At 40.8% G+C, this 23854-nt stretch overlaps 1 protein-coding gene across 1 annotated transcript in view; it reads right to left on the bottom strand.

The window, feature by feature from the left end:
- Positions 1-931: 931 nt before the first annotated feature.
- Positions 932-23854, bottom strand: part of LOC105915982 (guanine nucleotide-binding protein G(q) subunit alpha) — a 32175-nt gene continuing 9252 nt past the window's right edge. Inside the window, exons 2-7 of the mRNA XM_036143776.1 lie at positions 13477-13661; positions 8029-8183; positions 7552-7680; positions 5004-5133; positions 4234-4387; positions 932-1760 (exon numbers count right to left, since the gene is read on the bottom strand). Coding sequence (XP_035999669.1) covers positions 1570-1760; positions 4234-4387; positions 5004-5133; positions 7552-7680; positions 8029-8183; positions 13477-13661 — 944 coding nt within the window. The 3' untranslated portion in view covers positions 932-1569. The remainder of the gene's footprint in view (positions 1761-4233; positions 4388-5003; positions 5134-7551; positions 7681-8028; positions 8184-13476; positions 13662-23854) is intronic.

Below are 23854 nucleotides of genomic sequence, written 5' to 3' on the forward strand. Positions count from 1 at the left end.
TATATATATATATATATATATATATATATATATATATATATATAGATAGATAGATAGATAGATAGATAGATAGATAGATAGATAGATAGATAGATAGATAGATAGATAGATAGATAGATAGATAGATAGATAGATAGATAGATAGAGAGAGAGATGTATGTACAATGATTATAGCATTCATGATTGCACTATGCCTCAAAAAAAGTAAATTACAGGCTTATGTAGTAGGGCAATAATAGAAAAATACTCCAAAGTAAATAGAGAATTGCATGTAAAGAGGTGCCAAATATAAACAAGGAAGGCTTTACTTTGGTACAAACCGCACACCGACACGGTGCCCCTTTCACCTCTGTAGAGAGTAGCTAAATGCATCCTCAGCTTCTAGATCGGCTACAACAGTCAGGACAGCCGGGCTGTGATTGGACACAAGCACACAGCTAAACTGTGATTGGACTGGAAGGTTCACAAGGTGAAGGGTGCGGTGGTGGTGGTGGTGGTGGTGGTGGTGGGGGGGGGGGGGGGGGGGGGGGGGGGTACAGCTGGGAAAGTTCAGTGCTCTGGAGCAGCTGTCTTGTCTCTAAACAGCTAGGGTGAGTCTGTTTATGCTGCAGGGGGACAGTGAGTGTGTGTGTGGGGGGGGGTGTGGGGGGGGGCATAATGCTGAACACTTCATAACCTGCAGGATCAACATGTCGGCCCGTTCCTTCTGCCCCAACTGTCCTGCTTTCTTTCCTTTCCTCAACACTTTTTACAGCAGTTTGCCGCTTCGGTTGTTTTGGCATTGGTAATACATTGAACATTAATCAATCAATTTAAAGAAAATAATAATAATAAAAAAAAGCTTTGATGTGGCACGGTTCAACATTGTTCAGAAATCCTGAGCTCCTCTCCTCCCATCAGTCTGTGGAAGGACTGTGGAAGGACTCCCCACACTTTGTCGCCCAGCGTCTTGCAATCGCTTCTTCTCGTCCTGAGCTTCGTGTTTGCGTCAGAACATGCCGCGAATGTGCCGCTGCCGCATTCAACCGTGCTCTGCTCATTAAATGGTACCAAGTCAATGTAATATTACAACTATAATAAAAATAAAGTCAAATCATTATCAAATCAAAAAAAAAAAAAAAAAAAATCACAATATTTGCCTACATGACAAGCGACGAGCCGGCAGGTGCATTAAAGGGGAAAAAAACGGAGCTGTCCATTAGAGAGCTGTTGCATCACTTCCTGTTAAGCTAATGCTTCATGATGAACCTTGACAAAGACAAGGGGCGTGACATAGGATGCAAAACAAAAATAAGGGTTTATAAAATGGCAGGTGTGATGGGAGCTCTGATCCCAGCTCCTTATAAATATCCAACCTCCTGCCTCCCCATCAGCGCCTTAAAAAGCATGATAACATTTAAGGGTCTCATCCCTCGGGCACCAAGAAGTCAACAAAGGGCTAATAAATTAGTATTATGCAACCGTTAGATTTAGTTTTCCTTAGATAATTTGTAAGCGCGTGTTTGCGTGTGTGTGTCAGCCATCTTTTCACAGATCCAGTCAGTCAGCGTGTGGGTGAGGAGCCGTGCTCTACACCAGGTTGTACTCCTTCAGGTTCAGCTGTAGGATGGTGTCTTTGACGGCCGCAAAGACGAAGCGGATGTTCTCCGTGTCGGTGGCGCAGGTGAAGTGGGAGTAGATGATCTTATCGCTGTCTGGGTTCAGGTCCACAAACATCTTCAGGATGAATTCTCGAGCTGCTTGGGCGTCCCTCTGAGAGCCTGCAGAGGGAGGAACACATGGTCATTCTGTCAGTGCTCAAAGGATGAAGTACTCCTAGTAACATATCTTACATGCTTTTTGTCGCTATCCCGGTGAGATAAATCCTTTAGAAATATTTTTACATGTATTTTAGTATTTTCTAAAGAAACCATAGGTGGCATCTTCAAAAACTAAATGCTGCTTTTCTAAAACTATTAGTAGTAAATGCTTTATTAATGGATAATGCTCATCAGAAATTAATGGATGATGCGAAGGCGTGAACCGTCCAAAGCGATAACGGACACCTCGGAGGTCATTATCCCGCATTTACCATGGCCACTTACAAAAGAAATAAATATTAAATAAATTTTTTATACTTTAATGTTTTTTTTTTCACAATTAAAATCGTAAGTTTTTCACAAGAAGCGATAGAGAGAACTATTTAATATTTCTCGTTGTGAGGAGTTCCCAAGCGTCATCTGTCTTGCCGTTACCAGCTAACATTTGAGCCAGCGCAATAATTTAGAAACAATCTTTTTTTACAGGTGTCCCACAACACTTTTTAACGGACACCCTGCAGCCAATCAGAATCAGGCGTTCACCCGGACAATGCTATAAATCAAGTAATGGCTACCTTTGCTCTCAATTAACAAATGCTTATACATGACGCTTAAAAGGAAAAATTATAAAACAGAAAGAAGCCACAAACTCTCAATTACCATGCATGCGCTTTTACATAGTGTACGTTTGCATTCCAACTCTGAGGAAAAGACGTTTTATTGTCAGTAAAGATGTCAATTAAAAGCCAAGAATGTTGGCTTTACATAAAGTTATTTATTAAGACTACAAAAAATTGCTACTTGCTTTTAGTTTTGAGTCAGAGCAATAATAACAAAAAAAAAAAACAATTAAAATAACGGGAACTGGTAGAAACAAGCAGCATCTGGAGTTTACCAACCAGCACATGACCCAGAATGACCTCTTGCTTGCTGCTGTCACTTCCTGATCTTATGTATCCGATAAACTTAATGAGCACGAGCATCAACAAACTTAAATTTTGTCAAAGGAAAGCTGACATTTTTATTTATTTAAAATTTATCCATATGAAGCTGTGGATCAAATCTTGTGGGCACAATTCTCTAATTCCCCAATATGACAACTTCCTCATGACGCCCAAACAGAACTCTTTTCTGTTCTGCTTATTCTAACCTGCATTCTATCCAGTCACCAGCAGGGGGCAGCAGCTGGTTGTTTAGCTGTCTGCGAGCAAACAAATGCTCCTCTACCATAATGTATGACATCACTTTATAGCGTAGTTTATTTTCTAAAGTGCTAGTTGTACACATTCTAAAGCATAATGTTCATAATTTCACCCCTGGTTCTGTTTAGAATCAAGAGAAGAATAACATGCATTAAACTTTAAGGCGGAGCTGAACTGTGACCGACATGTCCTTTATGATGTGAAGAATGTATCCAGATAAGATATGATGTGACATTTTGTTCACTTCATATCTTTAATTCGATTAACCTTTATTAGTAGTAAGTTTAAAGCCGATATTGTTATAAGTGCTTTTTTTCAGTTGAAAATCCAAATTTCTCTTTCCTTAACATCTGTTCACTTCGAACTTAGAGCAGATATTTCTGTAGTGGACAAACTTTATATATGGAGGTAGCAAAAACAAGGGACTGACAGGAGGGAAGGAAGGAAGGAAGGAAGGAAGGAAGGAAGGAAGGAAGGAAGGAAGGAAGGAAGGAAGGAAGGAAGGAAGGAAGGAAGGAAGGAAGGAAGGAAGGAAGGAAGGAAGGAAGGAAGGAAGGAAGGAAGGAAGGAAGGAACGAACGAACGAACGAACGAATGAAGGAAGGAAGATAATGATGGTAGGATGAGGAAAGGAGAAAGGACACAAGAGAGTTAGGACACAGCGAAGGAAGGAAGAACAAGCAGGAGAGGACACGTAGAAGGAAGGAAAGACACAAAGAGGGTACAGAAGGAAGGAAGAATGAGAAGACAAATGGAGAAAAAGGGAGAATGGCACAATAAAGAAAATAGACAAGGAAGGAAGGAAAGAAGGATAGATACAATTATGGTAGGATAAGGAAAGAAGAAGGGACACAGGGGCATTAGGACACAGGGAAGGAAAGAAGGAGATAAAGAGAGTACAAGCAGAATGAGAGGACATATAGGGGGAAAAGAAGAAGGGTACAGGACAGGAAGGAAGGAAACAACATTTAGACAACTGAATAAGGACTACAGTATTGAACATTCTCTCATATTTATCAGGAAATACAGATATGGATTCCAGAGTTTTCCAGACTGGGTAGGGACCCTGTAAAACCTAAAAAAAAAGTTTCCAGCTTGATAGATCCATTGAGCGTGTTGCACCTTCACACGAAGGCCCCATAACTAACAACTGTCCAGCTGGGCGAGCTGCTGCTGAACAGGGTTGGAAACCCAAGCTGGTTACTGAAAGCGTCTAAGCTGCTGCCACTCACCGTCATACTCTGGGAAGTAGTCGACCAGATGAGAGTACATGATCTTCTCCTCCAGCAGGTCTTTCTTGTTCAGGAAAAGAATCACAGAGGAGTTCTGGAACCAGGGGTACGTGATTATCGTTCTAAACAAAGCTTTACTCTCCTCCATCCGGTTCTGCACAGGGGGACAAGAAGGTAGGTGTGGTTTGGAGAAGGTGGGACAAAGACAAGGAGCGGGAGAGAGAGAGAGAGAGAAAAAGAGAGAGTTAATGGTTTAATTAAACATCTGCGCTCAGATTCATCAAGAAGAGATTGTACTAAATGTTTGAGCACACCAAAGGCGGAGCAGGGAGGATAAAAGATGAGAAGGACGGCCATGTTGGTTAGATCTCCCAGGACCTGATGTCAGTGTTTAAGTGATTATCCATGTCATTAAAATGAAATGGTAATATCGTGGCTCACAGTAATAAAGAGAGCAGACGCACTCCTCTGGTTCTATCAGCCTAACACCAAGGCTACAGTGTCCTAAGAAGGTGACGTGGCCTGATGCGGCCTTCACAGCAGCTGGCAGACCTTTCAGGAATGCTTCCCAAGAGGGAGGAGAGGCGGCACACAGCCAAGATGGATGAAAACAGCATTTTCAGTCTTTGAACTACAATTCTTCAGCGCAGTCTCGCGTTCTGAGAATATCAAACATTTAAAACCCTTTATGATTAATATTCAGTGTTTGGTCCCGTGGCTTTAACCCCCCCCCCCCCCCCCCCCCCCCCCCCCACCAGAAAAATCATTACCTCGTTATCCGACTCCACCAGAACTTGGTCGTATTCGCTGAGGGCAACCAGGAACATGATTGATGTGACGTTCTCAAAGCAGTGGATCCACTTCCTCCTCTCCGACCTCTGACCCCCAACGTCCACCATCCTGTAAGAGCCGCAGATCCATCATCATCATTACCACCACCCTGCAGCAGTCTAGGGCTGGGTGATAAATCCATTTTTAATCGATTAATTCGAGTTTGCAATTTATGAAGACATCATTTTTTGGATAAATTACAATTTTTTTTTTATTCTTTTTGTTTGCCAATACAGCCCTTGAGCCTCCATCTAACTATATATTTCAAATTATTAGATTAGATTAACTTTATTGTTCTAAAGGAAATTAGATTTGGGTTACAGACTCTGGCTGCTACATAGTCCAAACTATGTGTCACACTGCATTCACACATAAAACACTACTATAAAAATTCCATTATAAGACAATAAATAGATACATAAAGGAGCATGTTACATTATATTCACAATAAAAATTTGAAGGAAGAGAAAAAAATATATATTTTTAATAAATAAATAAAGATGTATAAAAACCGTTCTTTAAAAAAAAGTCTGTTTTAAGAGATAATGAATAAAAAAAAATAAAAAAAGAGCATGTGTCAGTTTAAATGTTGAATACTGTTGCCTAATTGGAAATTGTTTTGGTAAAAGCTTGAAATGTTGAATATATGTCTAGGAAAATATATTGCGGGTACACTCTAAAGAGGAAACTTTTTAACCTTAAGACGAGGGTTTCCGCTACATGTAATTGATCGTGGCGCACGGCCACACCAAAATAAAAGCTGCCATACCTTCATAATCAATTCAAAAACATCTTAAAACAATGTAAAGCATAAGATATAGTATAGCTACTGCATATTTGCACACAATTTTTTATTATAAACAGAGTTTAAAATGAATTTAAATATCATAAAAACATTAAAATTTACTTTCTTTTGAAGAACCAACTCCTCCGGCTTCTGTCTGTATTGCTGTGGAACGGCTAGTGTATGAAGCTACTGGTGGCTACTGGGCAGCTCTGCTCTCGGTAGAGAAGGAAAACTAGACGGGACAGTCCAGTGTTTCCTCCTTACCGACTCATATTTGGGGACTTTTCAGCCCCCTCCAGCGTTTTTTATTAAAAAAAAAAAAAAAAGTGACAAGAAATAAATCTAGCCACTTATTTCTGTGTTTTTGTCGATTTAGCAGCTTCACTTGAAAGCAGCAATCTGTCTAAAGTTTACTGCTAGAGCTGTGTTGGGTCTCCTATTCCCTCAGCACTGTCTCACAGGCAGCTGCTGCGTGAGTTTTGTGAAAGGCAAGTTATTGCACTATTAATCACAATAGGGACACTCATCTTTGTTCAAGTGGAACATTTTACTCATTTTGCCTTGTTTGAAGGTTTGCACTTCAAGCTCAATAGGGAAACTCATGTTGGTTTGTTAATTTTTTCGTGTCAAATAAAAACAGTTTATTTGAATGATTTAATTGTTGTTTCCAGTCTTTTTTTTTTTAAAGAAAACAAATTGATTAAAATCATAAATAAGATGTATTGTGAAAAAAACCTGAGATTTTATTTTTAGGCCATATCGCCCAGCTCTACAGCAGTCTGTAGAGGAGAGCCCTCCTGTCCACAACCATCAACATCTATGGCGACTCTAAGAAGAAACTTGGATAGTAGAAGTCATAAGAACATTTATTTTGTCTTCTTTGTTAATGTTGATGTAAAGACGCCTCGTCAGAAATACATATTTTTATATTTTTAGATAACATGTCGACTTTTAAAGATGGAGTCGGAGCGCTATGCTGAAAGAAGTGGACCAAGGAGTCAGAGGAATCAGCCAGAGCTGGTCCCAACTATTTACACACACCATAAAAACACCTAAAAGTAAAAGCAGCAATAAAACTGCTGCACTGGCCAAATATTAAACTTAAAATATAAAATATTTAAATATAATTACTCTTCACATTCACTGGCACCACTGGTAGAAATGTGTAAACGTTGACTTAAGTTTATATATTAGGATAAAAATTCTGTTTTAGGAAATTTGTTATGCAAAAGGTATTGGTGCTACACTTATTGGCTCTCTAATCAATTCCTAAAAAAATAGATGCAACTGAGACATTCCTTTAAATCTCTAGTAAGTTATCTTTTTTTTTTTTTACGTTGATCACACGGCTAGAAATGTTGCCCTACCCTCCCTTTCTGTTCTCCTTTGACCTTAAGGTTTGAATGACATAGAGACCCCCCTCCTCTTAGTACGGGGGTCTGCAACCTGCGGTTCTGGAGCCACAACTGGCTCTTAAGATCTTCCACAATTGGCCCTAATCACTTTGGCTGAAAATTATGAAGAATGTTTTTAAATATAGATATATATAAATAACAAAATAAGGTTTAAGCAGTTTTTCATGAAATAATTTAATTGAATTTCCAACAAAAAGTGACAGTAAAAAATGTTTAGACCCATTTTGTTTTTATCAGGATTGCTACAAAAATATCAACATCATCAACACATCGTTCTGCGCTCACCTGAATATGACGCTCTGGAGATCGAACGGATATTCAATAATGCCTGTGGTCGGGACTCGAACCCTCAACACATCCTGCTGGGTGGGAAGGTAGGTGGACTGGGCGATCCGGTCCAGTGCGTTCAGGTAACTACAGAGACATCATCATCATGTCATCACGATAGCGTCCACAGCATACACTGCAAAAATCTTCTTGAAATTAGTGCAATTGTCCTTGATTTGAGCAGATAAATAAGATGATGTGTCAATGGAATTAGATTTTTTACACTTAAATTAGGAGCAATTCATCTCCATCATCTGATTTCAGGTGCAGTATATCTAATTATCTTATTTAAGGGGTCAAAATACTCATTCCATTGGCAGATCATCTTATTTACCTGCTCAAATCAAGGACAAATGCATTAATTTCAAGAAGATTTTACTTATTTTTAGTTCTGTTTTTGCAGTGTAGTTCAAACTGATGTTGTCTTCCACTCACTACTTAGTAGAGTCTGAGAGCTGGTACTCCCTCCTTCGGTCGTAGCACTCCTGGATGCCGGGGTCATTCCACAAGCTCTTGATGGCGTCTACGTAAGGATTCCTGAACGCGGTGACCTTCTCTACGTCCACTTCTCTAACAATGTTGGCATTAGCCTGGCAGCAGAGGGGGGGGATAATATGTTGCTGAAACACTGCCAAGACATCAGTAAAATATATAAAAATTATTCCAAATTCCACAAAGGAAGGAAAAAAGACCAAGAAAAAGTCAGTGCCCTCGTTATTACTAGTTAATTTTCTCACTCGCTTGATACATCTCATTGCGCCCTCAGGCTCAGGAGCAGCTAATATGTGAAGCTCAAATCCCACGGGGGATTTTAAAGGAATTAAGGAGAAAAGTGTCGCTGCCCCAGATTCCTATTACTGGTCTCCTATGTAAGAGAGAGTAACACGTGCCTTATGGGTGGGGCGCTTTCTCACCCAAGTTTAAAGTAAAGTATCTGGAGTACTCGCAAAACCAATCATGACTTTGAGATGTAAAACCACAGCATGTGCAGCAGAATATTGTCTAAATATCTGTGACATATTTCATTTTCTTTACATAAAGCCACTTTAAGATAATTCAGCGGCTCGTATGAAATCCGTGGACGGGACAGATGTACAACACCTACTTAACAACCATTATAATCATTGCATTCTGTACATAGACTGAATAATATGAATAATACGCCCGAACAAGGACATTTATTGTGCTCTACTGACTTTGCGATTGGTGAAAGGAAATCTGGAGTTTCCTTTCACAAACAACTGGCCACACTCAGCGCTGTAGTGGGACCGAGAGGTCTTCATCTGCCAATAAACGTCTAAATGTCCAGGATCCGAGCACCAGGCATGGCTGCCACTTCCAGCGTGTACCGAACGGCTGGGTCTGCAGGATCTGTGCTGAACTGAGTGCTTTGGAGACCGGGATGCATGACTTGGAAATGCAATTAGTGACAATCAGTGCAAATGAGCAGAGACACAGAGCACACACACGCTCATCAGTTTTCATTTTCACTTCCCGTGTGCCGTGAGGCGCAGCCTTTGTCCGACAGACACTTCCCGCTTTCACGTATGGACACGAGCGAGTCAGGCAGTAAGTATGAAACCTAGCGCCATGAAAGAGAATTGGCGCCCTTGCAGTTTCCTTCTGTGTTTTTTTTTCGCATTTCGTCTCACAGTTTAACGTTTCAGATCGTCACAAAATGAGTAGTGTCAGCCCAAGAGCACCGCATCACCATGAACGTTGACTATAACTGAGGCGAGGGGGGCCTGTAGCTCTTTAGATGTTCTTCTGGGTTGCTTCGTGAAATCAGGTACTGGGCCCTTATCGTATTGTTTTATCGTTATAGTGAAAAATTTGTTATGATAAGAATTTGGATTTATCTGGACAACAATAAATTCCAACTAGTGGTGTCTGAAAACCCCCATAACAGCCTATATTGTCAGGATAATTATTTTTTTGCCATTTTCTCCACTGTTGGTTTATTGAAAATAAATATCAATAAATTCAGAAATATAATTAAATGCAGTTACTGTGTGCTGTTAGGTAATAAAAAAACAAATAAATCACACTTCTTTATGTAAGCAGTGTCCTGATGAAACATATTTCCAATTTTGTTTTAATCTAACGTTTTAAATGTTTTTTTAAGGACAGTATCTTTTTTTATTGACTGAATGTATCACTGACTACATGAACTTCTGTGTGGAGAGCATTGTGCCAACACGGCGGCTACGGTGCTTTCCAAACAACCCCCCCGGGTGACCCCTGAGCTGAAAGTCCTCCTGAACCAGAAGAAGAGGGCTTTCTACTCAGGAGAGGAGCAGCGTAGAGTTCAGCAGGAGCTTCAGTGGAGGATCAGGGCGGCAAAGAAATCTATGGGAGGAAGATGGAGGAGAACAACATCAGAGATGTTCAGTCCTGCCTTCTTCCCTCCTCACAGTCACATCAACACAGGTGAGAGGTCAGCTGACGAGGCTGAAACAGAGGAAAGCCTCAGGACCAGACGGCATCCCCCCCAGGCTACTGAGGACCTGTGCAGATGAGCTCTGTGAGGTCCTCAGCTACATCTACAACCTGAGCCTCAGCCTCGGGGTGGTCCCCACCCTGTGGAAGACCTCCTGTGTGGTACCGGTTCCCAAAACGCTGCACGCCAGGGAACCGGCCCACTTCAGACCAGTTACTCTGACCTCCCACCTGATGAAGACCATGGAGCGCCTCATCCTTGCTCACCTGCGCACCTACCGGCCCAACATCGGAGTAGAGGATGCCATCATCTACCTGCTGCAGCGGGCGCTAACCCACCTGGAGACCACCGGGAGCGCTGTGAGAGTCATGTTCTTCGACTTCTCCAGCGCTTTCAACACCATCAGACCGGTGCTGCTGAGGGGAAAGCTGGAGGACACTGGGGTGGACAAACATCTGGCTGACTGGACCATGGACTACCTCACTGACCGCCCTCAGTACGTGCGGCTGCACGGCTGTCAGTCAGAGGTGGCACTCTGCAGCACCGGGGCCCCCCAGGGCACCGTCCTGTCTCCGTTTCTCTTCACGCTTTACACCTCGAACTTCACCTACAACACGGACAGCTGCCACCTTCAGAAGTTCTCCGACGACTCGGCCATTGTGGGCTGTGTGTCTGAGGGGAACGAGCTGGAGTACCGGTCGGTCATCATGAACTTTGTGAACTGGTGTGAGAAGAACCATCTGTGCTTAAACACCAGTAAGACCAAGGAGATGGTGATGGACTTCAGGAGAAGACCCCCACCTCACTCACCTGTGAACATCCAGGGGCAGGACATAGAAACTGTGGAGAGTTTCAAATACCTGGGTGTTCACGTCAACAATGAACTGGACTGGACACATAACACCGACGCCCTGTATAAGAAGGGCCAGAGCCGGCTCCACCTCCTGAGGAGGCTGACGTCCTTTGGATTGAGCCGGCCTCTGCTAAAAACCTTCTATGACTCTGTGGTGGCCTCAACCCTCCTCTACGCTGTCGTCTGCTGGGCTCCTGGCAGCACAGAGCGGGACAGAAAGAGACTGAACAAGCTGGTGAGGAAGGTCACTTCTGTCCTAGGCTGCTCTCTGGACTCTGTGGAGGAAGTGGCTGAGAGGAGGGTGTTGTCCAAGTTCACATCTATCATGGACAACACCTTCCACCCCCTGCACCAGACTGTAGAGGAGCTGAGCAGCTCCTTTAGAGACAGACTTAGACATCCTGTCTGTAAAAAGGAGCGCTACCGCAGGTCATTCATTCCTGCTGCTGTCAGACTTTACAATGCTGCACTATAACTACAATAACTTGTGCAATAACTAACATGCAATTACTATTTAATACCCTGTGCAATAAATAGGTGACTCAGCTGTTATAGTTATCTCACTACCTCACTGTTGTTCTTTACCTGGTACCACTTTAATGTACAACATCAAATCCATATATAAGTCATCTTAAATCTCTGCTTTATTTCTTTTTTCTCGATCCACTGTATATATGTGGACTCACTTTATGTACCTCATGCACCTTTTCCTCCTTTTGATTACTGAGCCGATGTGACAAGTGAATTTCTCCACTGTGAGATCAATAAAGTCTATCTTATCTTATCTTATTGGGCTATAATTGACATGCAGTCACAGCCACAGTTGCCTAAAAAAAACTGCAAGAAGTTGTAAAGAGTCTTTTCACATCACTTTTATCGTTATTACAACATAACCAGAAAATATCATGATAATATTTAAAGTCCATCGCCCACCCCTACATAAAATCAAGCCTGGATACACTTTTAGAGTAAGAAAGGTAGTCTGGCCGCTCCTTAGAAAGGCTTTTCCAACCCTTTCCAGACTGACAGATGTCACCTAGCATTGAATTTAGTTTGATCAGGGTGGAAGGTGCTGCTTTCAGTCTTATTCACGTTGCCTGACAGGTTCTATTCCAGTAATTTCTTGATTCTGCCCGTCTGGGAGTGGCTAGTGAGACCACAAACCAAAAATGTCCTTCATCACAGTTGGTTAATGATTCAACAGGGGGGATAATTATGTTTTTTCTCACAGGTCAAGGTTGTTTGGTTAATTTTCTCTTCATAAATAAAGTCTTTATCTAAAAAACCTTCTGCATTTACTCCGGTCATATTTGATGATCTGAAACGTTTGCGTAACAATACAGCAAAAACAGCAGAGGACTGTTACTGCCTATTAAGCAGTAATTTATTAGGTCTTATCTCAAAGATAAGTTTAGCTGGCCTCAACAACTCTCAAGAATTAAAGCTTAAAATGTATTTACTTTTGCATTTGCTGATTAAATCCCAGCAGACTATGAGCCACAAATATTGTGATGATTCTTTCATTTCAGAGACTGCGAGGTACAAATTGTGTTAAACCAACTCAGTAACAAAGCAAAACGTGGGTTGTGAAGGCAGAGGAGGACAAAAAAAAAAAAAAAAACAATGGTGAGAAAATAATGTGAAGTAATTTTAAATGAACAAAAACGTGCATTCCTTTTTTTTTTACTTTTTAGGATTAACAAATATAAGAGCACATTAGACTGAAACAGTACTAAAGTCTCCAGTCCTCATGAATGACGCTAACGGGGTGAGATGCGGGAGCGAGTGCGGAAAATAACCGTCCCACCACAACAACAGAAACCCGGTAGAATCCGATTTATGTTTTCATTTCAAATCTAGGGCTCTGCTTCATTTTAACATTACATTCCACACTTTTAAAGTCCAAAATCCAGATCCACCCCCCCCCCATTCCAGACCGCATAGGAAACCCAAACGCTAAGCAGTTTTCAAACATCCAAACACGACGTTTTATACACAGGAATTTGGTTTTTAATTTCCATTTCACCAAATGTCTCCATCATTCCTTGAGCAAACATCACTCACTAAAAAGAAACAGCAGCTCTGAATGTTGCCAAGGTGACAAACTCCTACGCTTCGTTTCCTCTCATTTGTCACTCTCGCTGGGAATAAATGGAGAGTAAGAGGTCACTGCACCCGCTCCCAAAGCTACAACTGCAAGGCCGGCTCGACGAAGGTGAGTAAAATCCAGCAGCTGAAGTGACGGACAGAAAAAAAGTGAGTCCAGTCCGGTCTTCTCTGCTTTCATGTGTGCCTGTGAGTGCATGGACAGCGTGTGAGCGCACAGAAAACGTGCCCAGACATAGAAAAGGGCGCAACGGAGCGCTGGAGAGCTGCAAGGACACAGGAAGTGTAAAAAATCAGCAGGAAACTATTATGGATGGCTGCTCCAAATAAGATAGACTACACTCTAAAAATATTCAGCCGAGCCCTGAACATTTTCGCAGCAAACCTTTTCATTTTGTCTCATACGTTTGTGACCCTTTAGTAACCGCGGTCGCTAATAGTTCTGCCGGTTTAAAGGCGCTTGCTGGAGACGATGTGAAATTACCTTGTTGTGCTCGTATTTGTAGGGAATCTTGAGCGTCTCTGCGGCTCGGATCATGGCCTGCATGGACGTGAAGATGTTCTGATAGACCAGTTTGGTGAAGCCGCGCTTGTCCTCGTCGGAGTAACCGGTGCCGTGTATAATCCTCATCTGTTTGATGAATGTGCTCTTCCCGCTCTCCCCAGTTCCTGAGGATTTAGACAAACAAGACTAATAATTAAAAAGAAGGACAGTTTAGTGTTAGTACTGTGCTGGGTCCAAACAGGCAAACTGGGGGGAAAAAATGTATTAACTATACAGCATTCTTCACAAGAGTGACAAAAAAGTATTTTTAATTTTTTCTAAACTTCATCTAAGTTTTTAATGTGTGCAAAATATAACAAAAAATATTTACAATGTCGTACAATGGGTTGTTTACTGGCCATGCTGTTGTAATTAGTGACGCAGCCCAGCGGCATTCGCAGAAAGTTTGAAGGACAGTAAGGATAATAGGGATTGTTAGCTCCTCTGCTGAGCAGCTACATGAATCGTGTTTCTTCTCAAAGGCAATGCCAGAGGCGCACTGTTTACCCGGAGTGATCAGATCGTGTCCCTACAGCACTAAACACAGGCATCTGTCTGCACATACTTCGGATTCATGTCCGTGCATGTTGGAGCCTTTACTCTGAGCTCTGATGACTAAAAAAAAAAAAAAAAAAAAGTAACGAATTCCCTCAATGGTGTTACTTGAGAAAAAAAAAAAAAAAAAAACTAGTTCTTGCCTGTAGTTTAAAAAGAGGCTTAGAGTAAATTCCAGGATTTTTGCAGACGTCTGCCCCCTCTGGCAACAAGTTGGAATGACATCAGTGTTGTGAACGTGCATAAGACAAGAGGAAAAGCATCTGCGGCTGTGACTGTACGGGTCTTTTGTTTAGAGGCGTAATATCTTCTGGGGTAAGAAAGCTATAAATATTCTACTTAGCTCATGTTCTCTCGCTAACTCACCGATTATGGCGGAAACTGAACAAAGTAGCCAGGTGATCGAAAGCACACAGCGCGTCACACGCTCAGAGGATTTGGCCCGAATCATTCTCATGAACTGAATATAGAGGCAACTGTGGTAAATAAAAGAAAACTGGCAATTGTAAGGGCACGTATGGGGGAAAAAATAAAAAAAATATATATATTTAAGTTGCAAACTTGCTGTCAAATTCTGGGTCTTTTTGTTTGTGTTTTTGGGGCTGATTGATCCTTTTCCATGCCCATCTCAGCCACCACTCAATCACTTATCAATTACACCTATTGCTGCTCATTATCATCGAGTCATTTCTCCTGGAACGCCTCGATTCGCTGCCTTCACGTCTGCTCCTCAGTGCTTTGTGCGCTGCCGGTCTATCCTGCTGGTCCTGCGCTCGTCTTGCCCTCACTAGTTCCACGTTCCAGTGCTTGTGCGGATCCTCTACTTACAACTGCTGTAAATGGAGGATAACTTGTTTTACCACATTGGGCAATCATAAGGGCACGTATGGGAAAGAAAGTAAACAATATTTAACGTCATAACTTGCACTGCGCACCTTTAAGTCTAATGATTGTCAGACTTTGTGTTTTGGTGCTCAGTTTCTGGATGGTCTTTATTAGGGCTGGGCAAGTTGACGCATTAATTTCACGTTAATTCATTAGACTATTAACGGCGATATTTACTGTAACGCGCATTAACGCATGTTGGTCACATGCTTTTATTTTGTGAAGGTCTGTTGCTGCGGTGTAGGGGTTTGAATCAGAACAGTAGGTGACGATAATGCGCCAATAACCTCGCTGTCAGCCCAGCCTCGGATTCAAAGAGGAAGAAAGCTGCTGGCTGGTTAAAGGAAAACGCGGAGAAAAAAAACAACGCTGACATGGGGAAGGCGGTGTTTCCCGCAGGAAAAGTTGGCGGCCGGAACAAGTTTTGTGCGGAGCGGGGGGGTCTGCATCGACGCCGTCGGTGAAGTCGCTTCTCGCTTCAAAAGTATCCATGTGTTTTTGCCTGTTTTTCCCTGCCATTCACTATATGCGCGAAAGCAATAACAAAAAAATGCATGTTAATGTCAAATAAACATGCAAGCATATCGAGTCAGCAAGCATTTCAGCTTAAAGTTCTTCCAGCATTGAATATGACAGAAACAAGTTAGTTGTAACCACTGCCAAGTTAAACTTTGGTATTGAACATAAAATGGTAATGCTGCTCCCTGCTGTTACCTCAGAAATTGCCTGTTTTTGGTAGATTTTTTTCCCCATAAAGAGAATTTCCTGTCAGTGGCAATAAGCTTTAATTTATTATTATTGCTATTTTTTGTTTTAAATGTTTAAGTTGAGCTTTACACTAAATATGTGTTACTGATAAGTGCTACAAATGTTACAACACTTTTGTTCATATGGCAGCAGAACATTAAAATAAAAGTGCTCTTTACACTACTTTTGAATTCCTTCTTGGAGTTTGTGCATACAATGCGATTAATCATGATTAATCAGGCAAATTATGTGATTAATCGCGATTAAACATTTTAATCATTGCCCAGCCCTAGTCTTTATCATACTTTTCCTGTAGTCTGAAGTAATTTTTCAAAAGATGCCAGAGGACGTTACCAGAGTTTTCAACACCTGAATTTGGCGTTTAGTAACATGGAATCTATATGTTATTTATTTAATTTACACAGAAATTTGCAGAGAGCAAAAATAATCCAACACTTTTAATCTGGTATCTGGAACCAGGGACACGTCTAAAACCTGAAGTGCAGTGGCCCTGATGGAACGACAGGCAAACTGTTTGAGGTGTATTTGTTTAAATATAAAACAAAGCAAAAATGTCTGACCTACCAGCAGCTCAACGCTTCAGATTTAGCGGTAGGTGGCTACAGACGTGCACATTGATTTCTATTCATTCGTTTCTTGCCTCAAAAAGAACAACGGAGCTGATTGGAGCTGCAGAGCCGCAGCTCCAATCAGGAACCAACAGGACCAAGTAGAAAAAAAAAAAAAAAGAAACGTTTGCCACAGTCGGTTGCACTGCAGAAACCCATACACTCTACCTGTTTGCGCGTTGGCAAGTACTGACTGAGGATACCGAAACTACGGAACAGGAAGAAAACAAAATTCATTTCCCAAAAACGTTCAAGTCAGGAGGGAAAACGATACTCGATGTGTAAATAACGACCTGCGGGTTTACTACTGTCACCTGGTCCTTTAATGTTACCACAGTGGCACTGATTCATACAATAAGACTGTACTTTAACTTGTTAATGCTAAAAGCAGTCGGCATGGCTGTAAGTGTGAATCACAGGTGACAGAAAAACATACATTAATATCTCCACATGTATAGTAGTTGTTTTCAGACAAGCAGCCTGTGCTCACTCGATACCACAGTCCCACATACGTACAGTGTTACGTGTAGGCTTCTTCTCTCCAAGCCGGTTTGCTTGCTCTGGCGACAGACCAAGAGTAACAACCCTCCCCTCAGTGATGACAGGAAGTATTTAGCGGTGAAGACGGAGGGGATGTAGTTTCTCTTTTGGTTCATTGAGAATCCTGGCAAAAAGGCGCAGTCCAACTTTACCCCATCTTTCAGAGATGTTGACAGTTTACGCTCCTTTGTGCCTCGCAATTTGTACTACTGGAACTTATTCGCATTTTTTTTTTTTACGTTACAACCACAAACTCCAAAGTATTTTATAGGAATTGTAGGTAATGGTCCAATTAAAAGTAGCGCCGGAGTGTCTGATGAATGCGTTTTGGAGCGTACCCGTAAAATCTTCGTACATCTGTCACCTACGACACATTTTACTCGTTCTTCTTTGCAACCAATAGTGGAAAGGGACTAAATACAAATGCACAGCCCACCTTTTCTTTTTTTTTTTTATGAGATACTTAGAGTTGATAACACAAAGGATCACATACAATCCCAGTAAAAACAAAAATAAAAGATTGTGGTTGCAACGTGACATAACATGTAAAAGTTCAAGCGTGTCACTCGCTTTGAATGCCATGTTATACCGATTTAAGCCGCAGCACCTTGTGTGTTATGAAAAGAGGAAAAACAGCCATCCAATCTGATGTCCAGCTATTATAACTAAAAAGGGTCTTTCTATTTTAAGAACGCTAATTTAGAAGCCTGACAAAAGCTTTGTGAAGTGCTCAACAGCCAAGCACCACGGCCTTAAGGCCAAAATACGCCGCTGCAGAAAACCGCACACTGAAAACAGACTACCCTATTATTGCCTAAGTACACCCCCCCCAAACACACACACTTTTGGTGGTCAGGCACACCCGGTATGCTGTGATGCCCATATAACCCCCCACCTCCTTGTTCATCCCACAGCCTAGAACGCTCTGCTCATGTGGCAGCTTAGTTTCTCCACCTCAGCAATGGCCAAATCTGGCCTTACACTCTTTCAGTGTAAGGAGAAAGTTAATTTAGGTGAATAGAACCATTTCTAAACTCTGACTGGTGCACCTCTAACAGAAACACACAGCAGGCGTTTCATTTATACCTGAAAAAAAAAAAAAAAAGGATCAGCCTATTTGTGAAAAAGTTGCATATTATACAAACATGCATAATAGTCCTCGCTTCATCTACACTCCCTCGGTTCCAGCTGATGAATCTCAGCTCTAAGCAAACAACCCTGACTCCACGTTGACTGCATGAGCAAAGAGTTAACAATACATTGCTGATAAACTATTTAATCCTCCTTCTCCAATAGTTCTACTTCACAACAAAATGATACGCTTTTCTTTTAAATCAACATTTATTTCATTCAGGTTTAACAATAACTGTAATTATAACTATAACCACACCTGTAACTATAACTGCAACTGTAATAACCAACATGCAATAACGAATGGGCAATTCTATTTAACACACTGTGCAATAATCCTGAAAGAAGTGACTTCTGCTGCTACTACACCCAAATATATGTCAATACACACGTGTATAAGCCAAAGTGAATGTACAGAAGACATCCTCTGCCTTATTTCTTTTTGTATTTTTTTTTCTTTTTCTTGGCTACTCCTTTTGATCCATGGTATAACGAGGACACACTATATATATATATATATATATATATATATATATATATATATATATATATATATATATATATATATATATATATATATATATATATATATATATATATATATATATATATATATATATAGCACCTCGTCCTACTTGACACCTTCTTCCTATGATTACTGAGCCGATGTGACATGTGAATTTCTCCAATGTGAGATCAATAAAGCCTATCTTATCTTTAAAGGGAGACGAGCAAGATGCTTATAAAGCATTTCCTAATAAACCATGGTTTTGAAAGTAACTTTCATTTAAATAAAATTCCAACAATTCTAATAAAATATTTTAAATATAGGTCCAAGGGCAGTTCATTCTTCATTTTAGAAGTTACTCTGAAAGTATGTAGCGTTAACCAAAGTTTATACTTTGTTTTACAGATCTTTAGGTGGTGCCGGTCGGTGGACCTAATGGAACGTATATGATTTTAACATCTGAGAGACGAAAAAGATTTAGAAACTAAACATTTAAACAGTAAACCAACTAAGTAATGTTTTTTTTTTTTTTTTTTCCAGAGTGACATCAACACTGGATTGGTTCACATAACAACAGAAAGAAAGTGCATGTTTCCTAATGATAGAGCTAATACTCCGTTCCATTTGTCCTCGGTAGTCGGAATTATCGACCTCCGAGTTGGCAAATTCAACTGGAACGGCTCCTAAAGCCGAAACGACGAGTCAAAAAGTCAGAGCAGCGGGGTTCATACCCATCTTCATTCATGGTAGCAGCAACACTGGGTAAAACTTCATACTTTTCAGCAGGATTCTATTATTTCTGAAATATTTTGTCAGACATGCGGGTAACACTTTACCGTGTTCGTTAGACGTGATGTTTCAGCGCTGCTTTTACGCACAAATACAGCGTAGAACAGCGGGGAACTGGAACGCAAAAGGACGGAGATGATGTAATCTGCGACGTTAGTCTCAGGTTCCGAGAACAAAATGGGAAACATCCTGAGGGCATTGAACCAAGCAGCTAAATCTAAAAGCACAAGGCTAACACAGTTACCTCAACCCGTTGCTAAAAACAATTCAAAAGGCCTGATTTATTGCTATAATCACCATTTTTATTTGAAAGAAAAATCAAAAAAGATTTTTAGCTTCCTTCATAAACCATATTCGTGATGTAAAAACAGTTCTTAAAGAAAGACAGCAGAGCACTTCATCTATTTATCAAACTTTGTTCTGCAGCTTGTCTTTTTCTCAGGCTGTTTTGTTTTAGCGTTGAAACAACAATATGAATATTTTAACAAGGTTAAACACTGAACTGGGTATTTTCTAACTGCAGCATTAATATAATGCAAACAAAGTGTCTCCCCAGCATCAGTGTTTCAGGATGCCTCCAGCTAACTTTTATAACCAAATTCATTTGTAAGAACGGATATAATTCACTGTATAGCCTCAAGCAGGTCAATCTAACCTCGGCCTTTTAACTGCAGCATTCTGTCTTACATGGCCTCCTTTTTCCACACATCACAGTACTCAAAACTGCGAGTAAAAGTCTTAAATTGTACCCTGCCACATAACATTCGCCTTAAATGGAGTTTCAAATAATTGTCATATTGACTCTAAAATCTAAACAACAAGACTGGTTCATGAACGGTAAGCGTGTTTTTTTTAAGTATTTCCACAAAATAAAATGTCGGTTAAAAATCTAGTTTCACTTTTCCCTCCCAGGAACCTGACAATACAGAAGAGCTTCGACTCAGTAATAGGAAATGGTATTTTATGAACTTCATCTTTTACTAAGCAGGCCTTTAGGTTGCTTTTATTTTCACTTTCATAAAGTCTCTTAAATCTGGTCAACAGCTTTAAACCAGTGCCGGCAAACTGGCAGCACTTTTAGACATGTGAAACAATTTGTTTCAAAAGCACATTTTTAACTACTTCTTGGGACTTTCTGTTGTTGCCCTGCAGATCAGGCCGCTTTCGTACAGGAATCATGTGACGTTTTGCCGTTCTTCCTCTCTCAGAGACAAGCGTGTGTTTGTTAAAGGGTGGTTAGACGTCGAGGTGGACTTTGTTCAGCCATGGCCTTGACAGGGTTCCCACAGCTGCTTTCATCTGGCTGCTAAACGCAGCTGACAGTGATTCTGCAGATAAACCTGCTCGCAAATGTTCCTGGAAGACCATAAGAAAACATATAATTTAAGCCCAAATAACAAAGTAGTTCAACAAACATGTGGGAAAACTGAAAAGCCGCTCGGCTTTGCTATATAAACACAGCTTAGTCACTGTGAAATTATAAAACACGAAATGGTCTAGTCCACTCCGATGTTTTTATGTCACCGATTTATTCCGAGACATGATTGTGTGTAAATGTGTAAAAAAGGACACAGCCATGCAGATCTAGGCCCCATGGTCCCTAAAGAATGTAATTTGGGTTTGTGCCACTTTTGGAACCGAGCAAATGTCGAGTTAATTTGTAAGACACAGCCTAATAAATAAATGTTTCAATGTTTTTGATCCTCATTTCCAGAGGTGGGTAGTAACTAGCTGCATTTACTTGAGTAATCTTTTGAAGAAAATTTACTTTTAGGAATAGTTTTTACTACACTGTACTTTTTACTTCTACTTGAGTCATAATATTACTCGAGTATCACTACTCTTACTCGAATAAAGTTTCTGGTCACTCTACCTACTGCAAGTAACTTCATGAATGACTTGTTTTAACCAAAAAATGCACCAGAGAGACAAAAACCTAGTTTATGTTCAACTTAGACATCTTATTTGTACACAAGCTTTGTTATTTTAATGTTATTTTAAATCTGCTGCGCTCATTGAGCCCTTTGGAGGTCAAAGGAACGTACAGTAAACAGTGAATATTGTCATCGGAAGTACTTTGCACTGTTCTAACATACTTCATATACATTAACTGCTGTAAGTATTGCTTTCAAGTTTGTTTTGTTTGTTTAAAAAAAAAAAAAAGGCACATTTGTTGAAAACATTTGTTTAGAAAACTGCTTCTTCTGCCTGAATTTGTTATTTTGCAATTATGTTACTTTTTGTAGTTTTTATTTTTGTCTTTAAAATGCCAGATTTTGCACATAACCTTACGTTTTTGTCTGTCCGATTACATCAATTTTTAAATATTAAATCATCAGGTGTCATGATTAGTTACGCAGTACCAGAGTAGCCTTCTTACTGTATACTTTTTTACTCTTGAGTAATTTTTTTTGGCGCACTACTTTTTACTTTTACTTGAGTAAAAACATGTTGTAGTAGTGCTACTCTTACCCGGAGTACAATTCTTGGCGACTCTACCCACCTCTGCTCATGTCCAAATGCATTAAGTGCTTTTAAATGTCAGTAAAGCTGTTGAGCACCTTGTCCTCAGCCTGTTACTGTCCTCAGATCCTGCAGATTAGATGGAAGCAGGAAGATGATGCAACGTCTGTTCTGTGCGCGCCGACGAAGCCAACAGCTCCCGTTTCTGTCTTTGCTTTGTGCTACGTCACATTCATTCATAGTGGAGACAGATTTATCACCAAAGGGCCCCAGTCCATGTCAGGGCCCTCATCATCAGTTGATCGCAAGGTGAATAAACTTTGTGCAGAGACACGTGATCTGAACAGGTCAATCATGTGACAGTGGCTCAGTGTATTTAGACACGGTGAAGACAACATACTGGAAAAATGTTGCCTGATCGGTCGAGTCTAAGGCTACGTTCACACTGCAGCCTGAAGTGACCCAATTCCATTTTTTTTGCCCATATGCGACCTGGATCTGATCTTTTTATGACAGTCTGAACGACACAGATCAGATTTTTTCAAATGCGACCCAGGCCACTTGGATATGTGGTCCTGAATCCGATACGTATCTGATCTTTTCAAATGCGACCTGTGTCTGTACGGCCGGGTCGCATTTATCCGACCTGTACCTCACGATACTCGACAAACGTCACTATTCTGCGTCCTGCTATGCAGAAGCGGGAAGAAAGACGACACCCATAGCGGACTACAATGAGAAGAGCAGTCAATGGAGGGAAAGCTCCAGTTAGAAAATAAATTAATGACCGCAAAATGCGCGGCAGCATTATAATCCATGTTTACTTCCGCAAACACTGAGGACGCTTGCTACGTGTGACGTCATCGCGTCCTCGAGTGCGCATGCGGGACACTTAGGTTGAACGCGTTCAGTTCACACAGGAGATCACATACAAGTCGCATATATTTGGAAATGTGAACTGACACGCAAAAAAAAAAAATCAGATTTCACAAAAAAATCGGAATTGAGCATTAAGAGCTGCAGTGTGAACGTAGCCTAGGTTTCAGCTGTAGCAGAACTTGGTGTAAACTCTAATCGTTTTATCCATCCTGCTGAGCTCAATGGTTCAAGCTGCTGCTGGTTAGAAGAACGGTGTGGGGGAATGGCGAGGCGGCCGATAAGAGTACACAGCTGATTCGACGGTCCATTCCTTTGTGTCTTTTAAGTTTAATGGACTTTTGCTTATCTAGGCTGGTTCCAATCATAAGCCCTGATTTTTATGTCATTAATGGACACACATTGCTTTCCATGGCAAAAGGAAGCAACAAGATAATACATTTGAGGAGGAAAAACCTGCCAGTAGAGCATTAATAGCAATTTCCTTTTTGTGTCAAGTCAAATATAAGATAATGAGAATATGCAACAACCTGCTGAGCACAAAGCAAGATAGAAAGGAGCGATTTGCTGGCTTCCTTTATCCAGAGTACAGCTTATATAAACCGACTTGAAAATGAGGATGGGAGGACATAAAGATAAGGACGCTGAATTCCTTGTACCTTGAACCTAAATATGGCATTTTCCACAATAAAGTTAGTCATGCATAGTCTGAGTTAAGAGACGCTTCAAAACACCCGCTAAAGTACGTAAACAGATTAGAAATTAATAAATAAACAGAGTTAAATACTTGTAGAAAGAGATAAGACGGATATGCCACGGATATGTGGATATGCCACAGCAAAAAAAAAAAAGTAAATAAACAAACTCAGGCACTGTATAAATCTATGGACTTTTAACTGGACTGGAACGTTGTTAGAAGTATTTTAAAAATATTTAAGATTTCAGTGCATGCACAAATTAAGCCGTCTGCTTGAGGATGTTTTGCCTCGTCAGTTCTTCAATTTGCACCCACCCTCCTGTTGGTTGGTTCATGGGTTTATTATTAGAAAAACTCGTTTTGATGCATTTAGAGAAAGAGGATAAAGGAAATTCAGATAAATTAACGATTGACCTGCCAATTACTGATGGGGTGTTGACGATCAAGAGGAGCCAATGGCCAGCTGATCGGTGCATCTCTAGTAAAAGAAATAAGATC

The sequence above is a fragment of the Fundulus heteroclitus genome, chromosome 12, assembly GCF_011125445.2.
Source record: "Fundulus heteroclitus isolate FHET01 chromosome 12, MU-UCD_Fhet_4.1, whole genome shotgun sequence".
Taxonomy (NCBI): Eukaryota; Metazoa; Chordata; class Actinopteri; order Cyprinodontiformes; family Fundulidae; genus Fundulus; species Fundulus heteroclitus.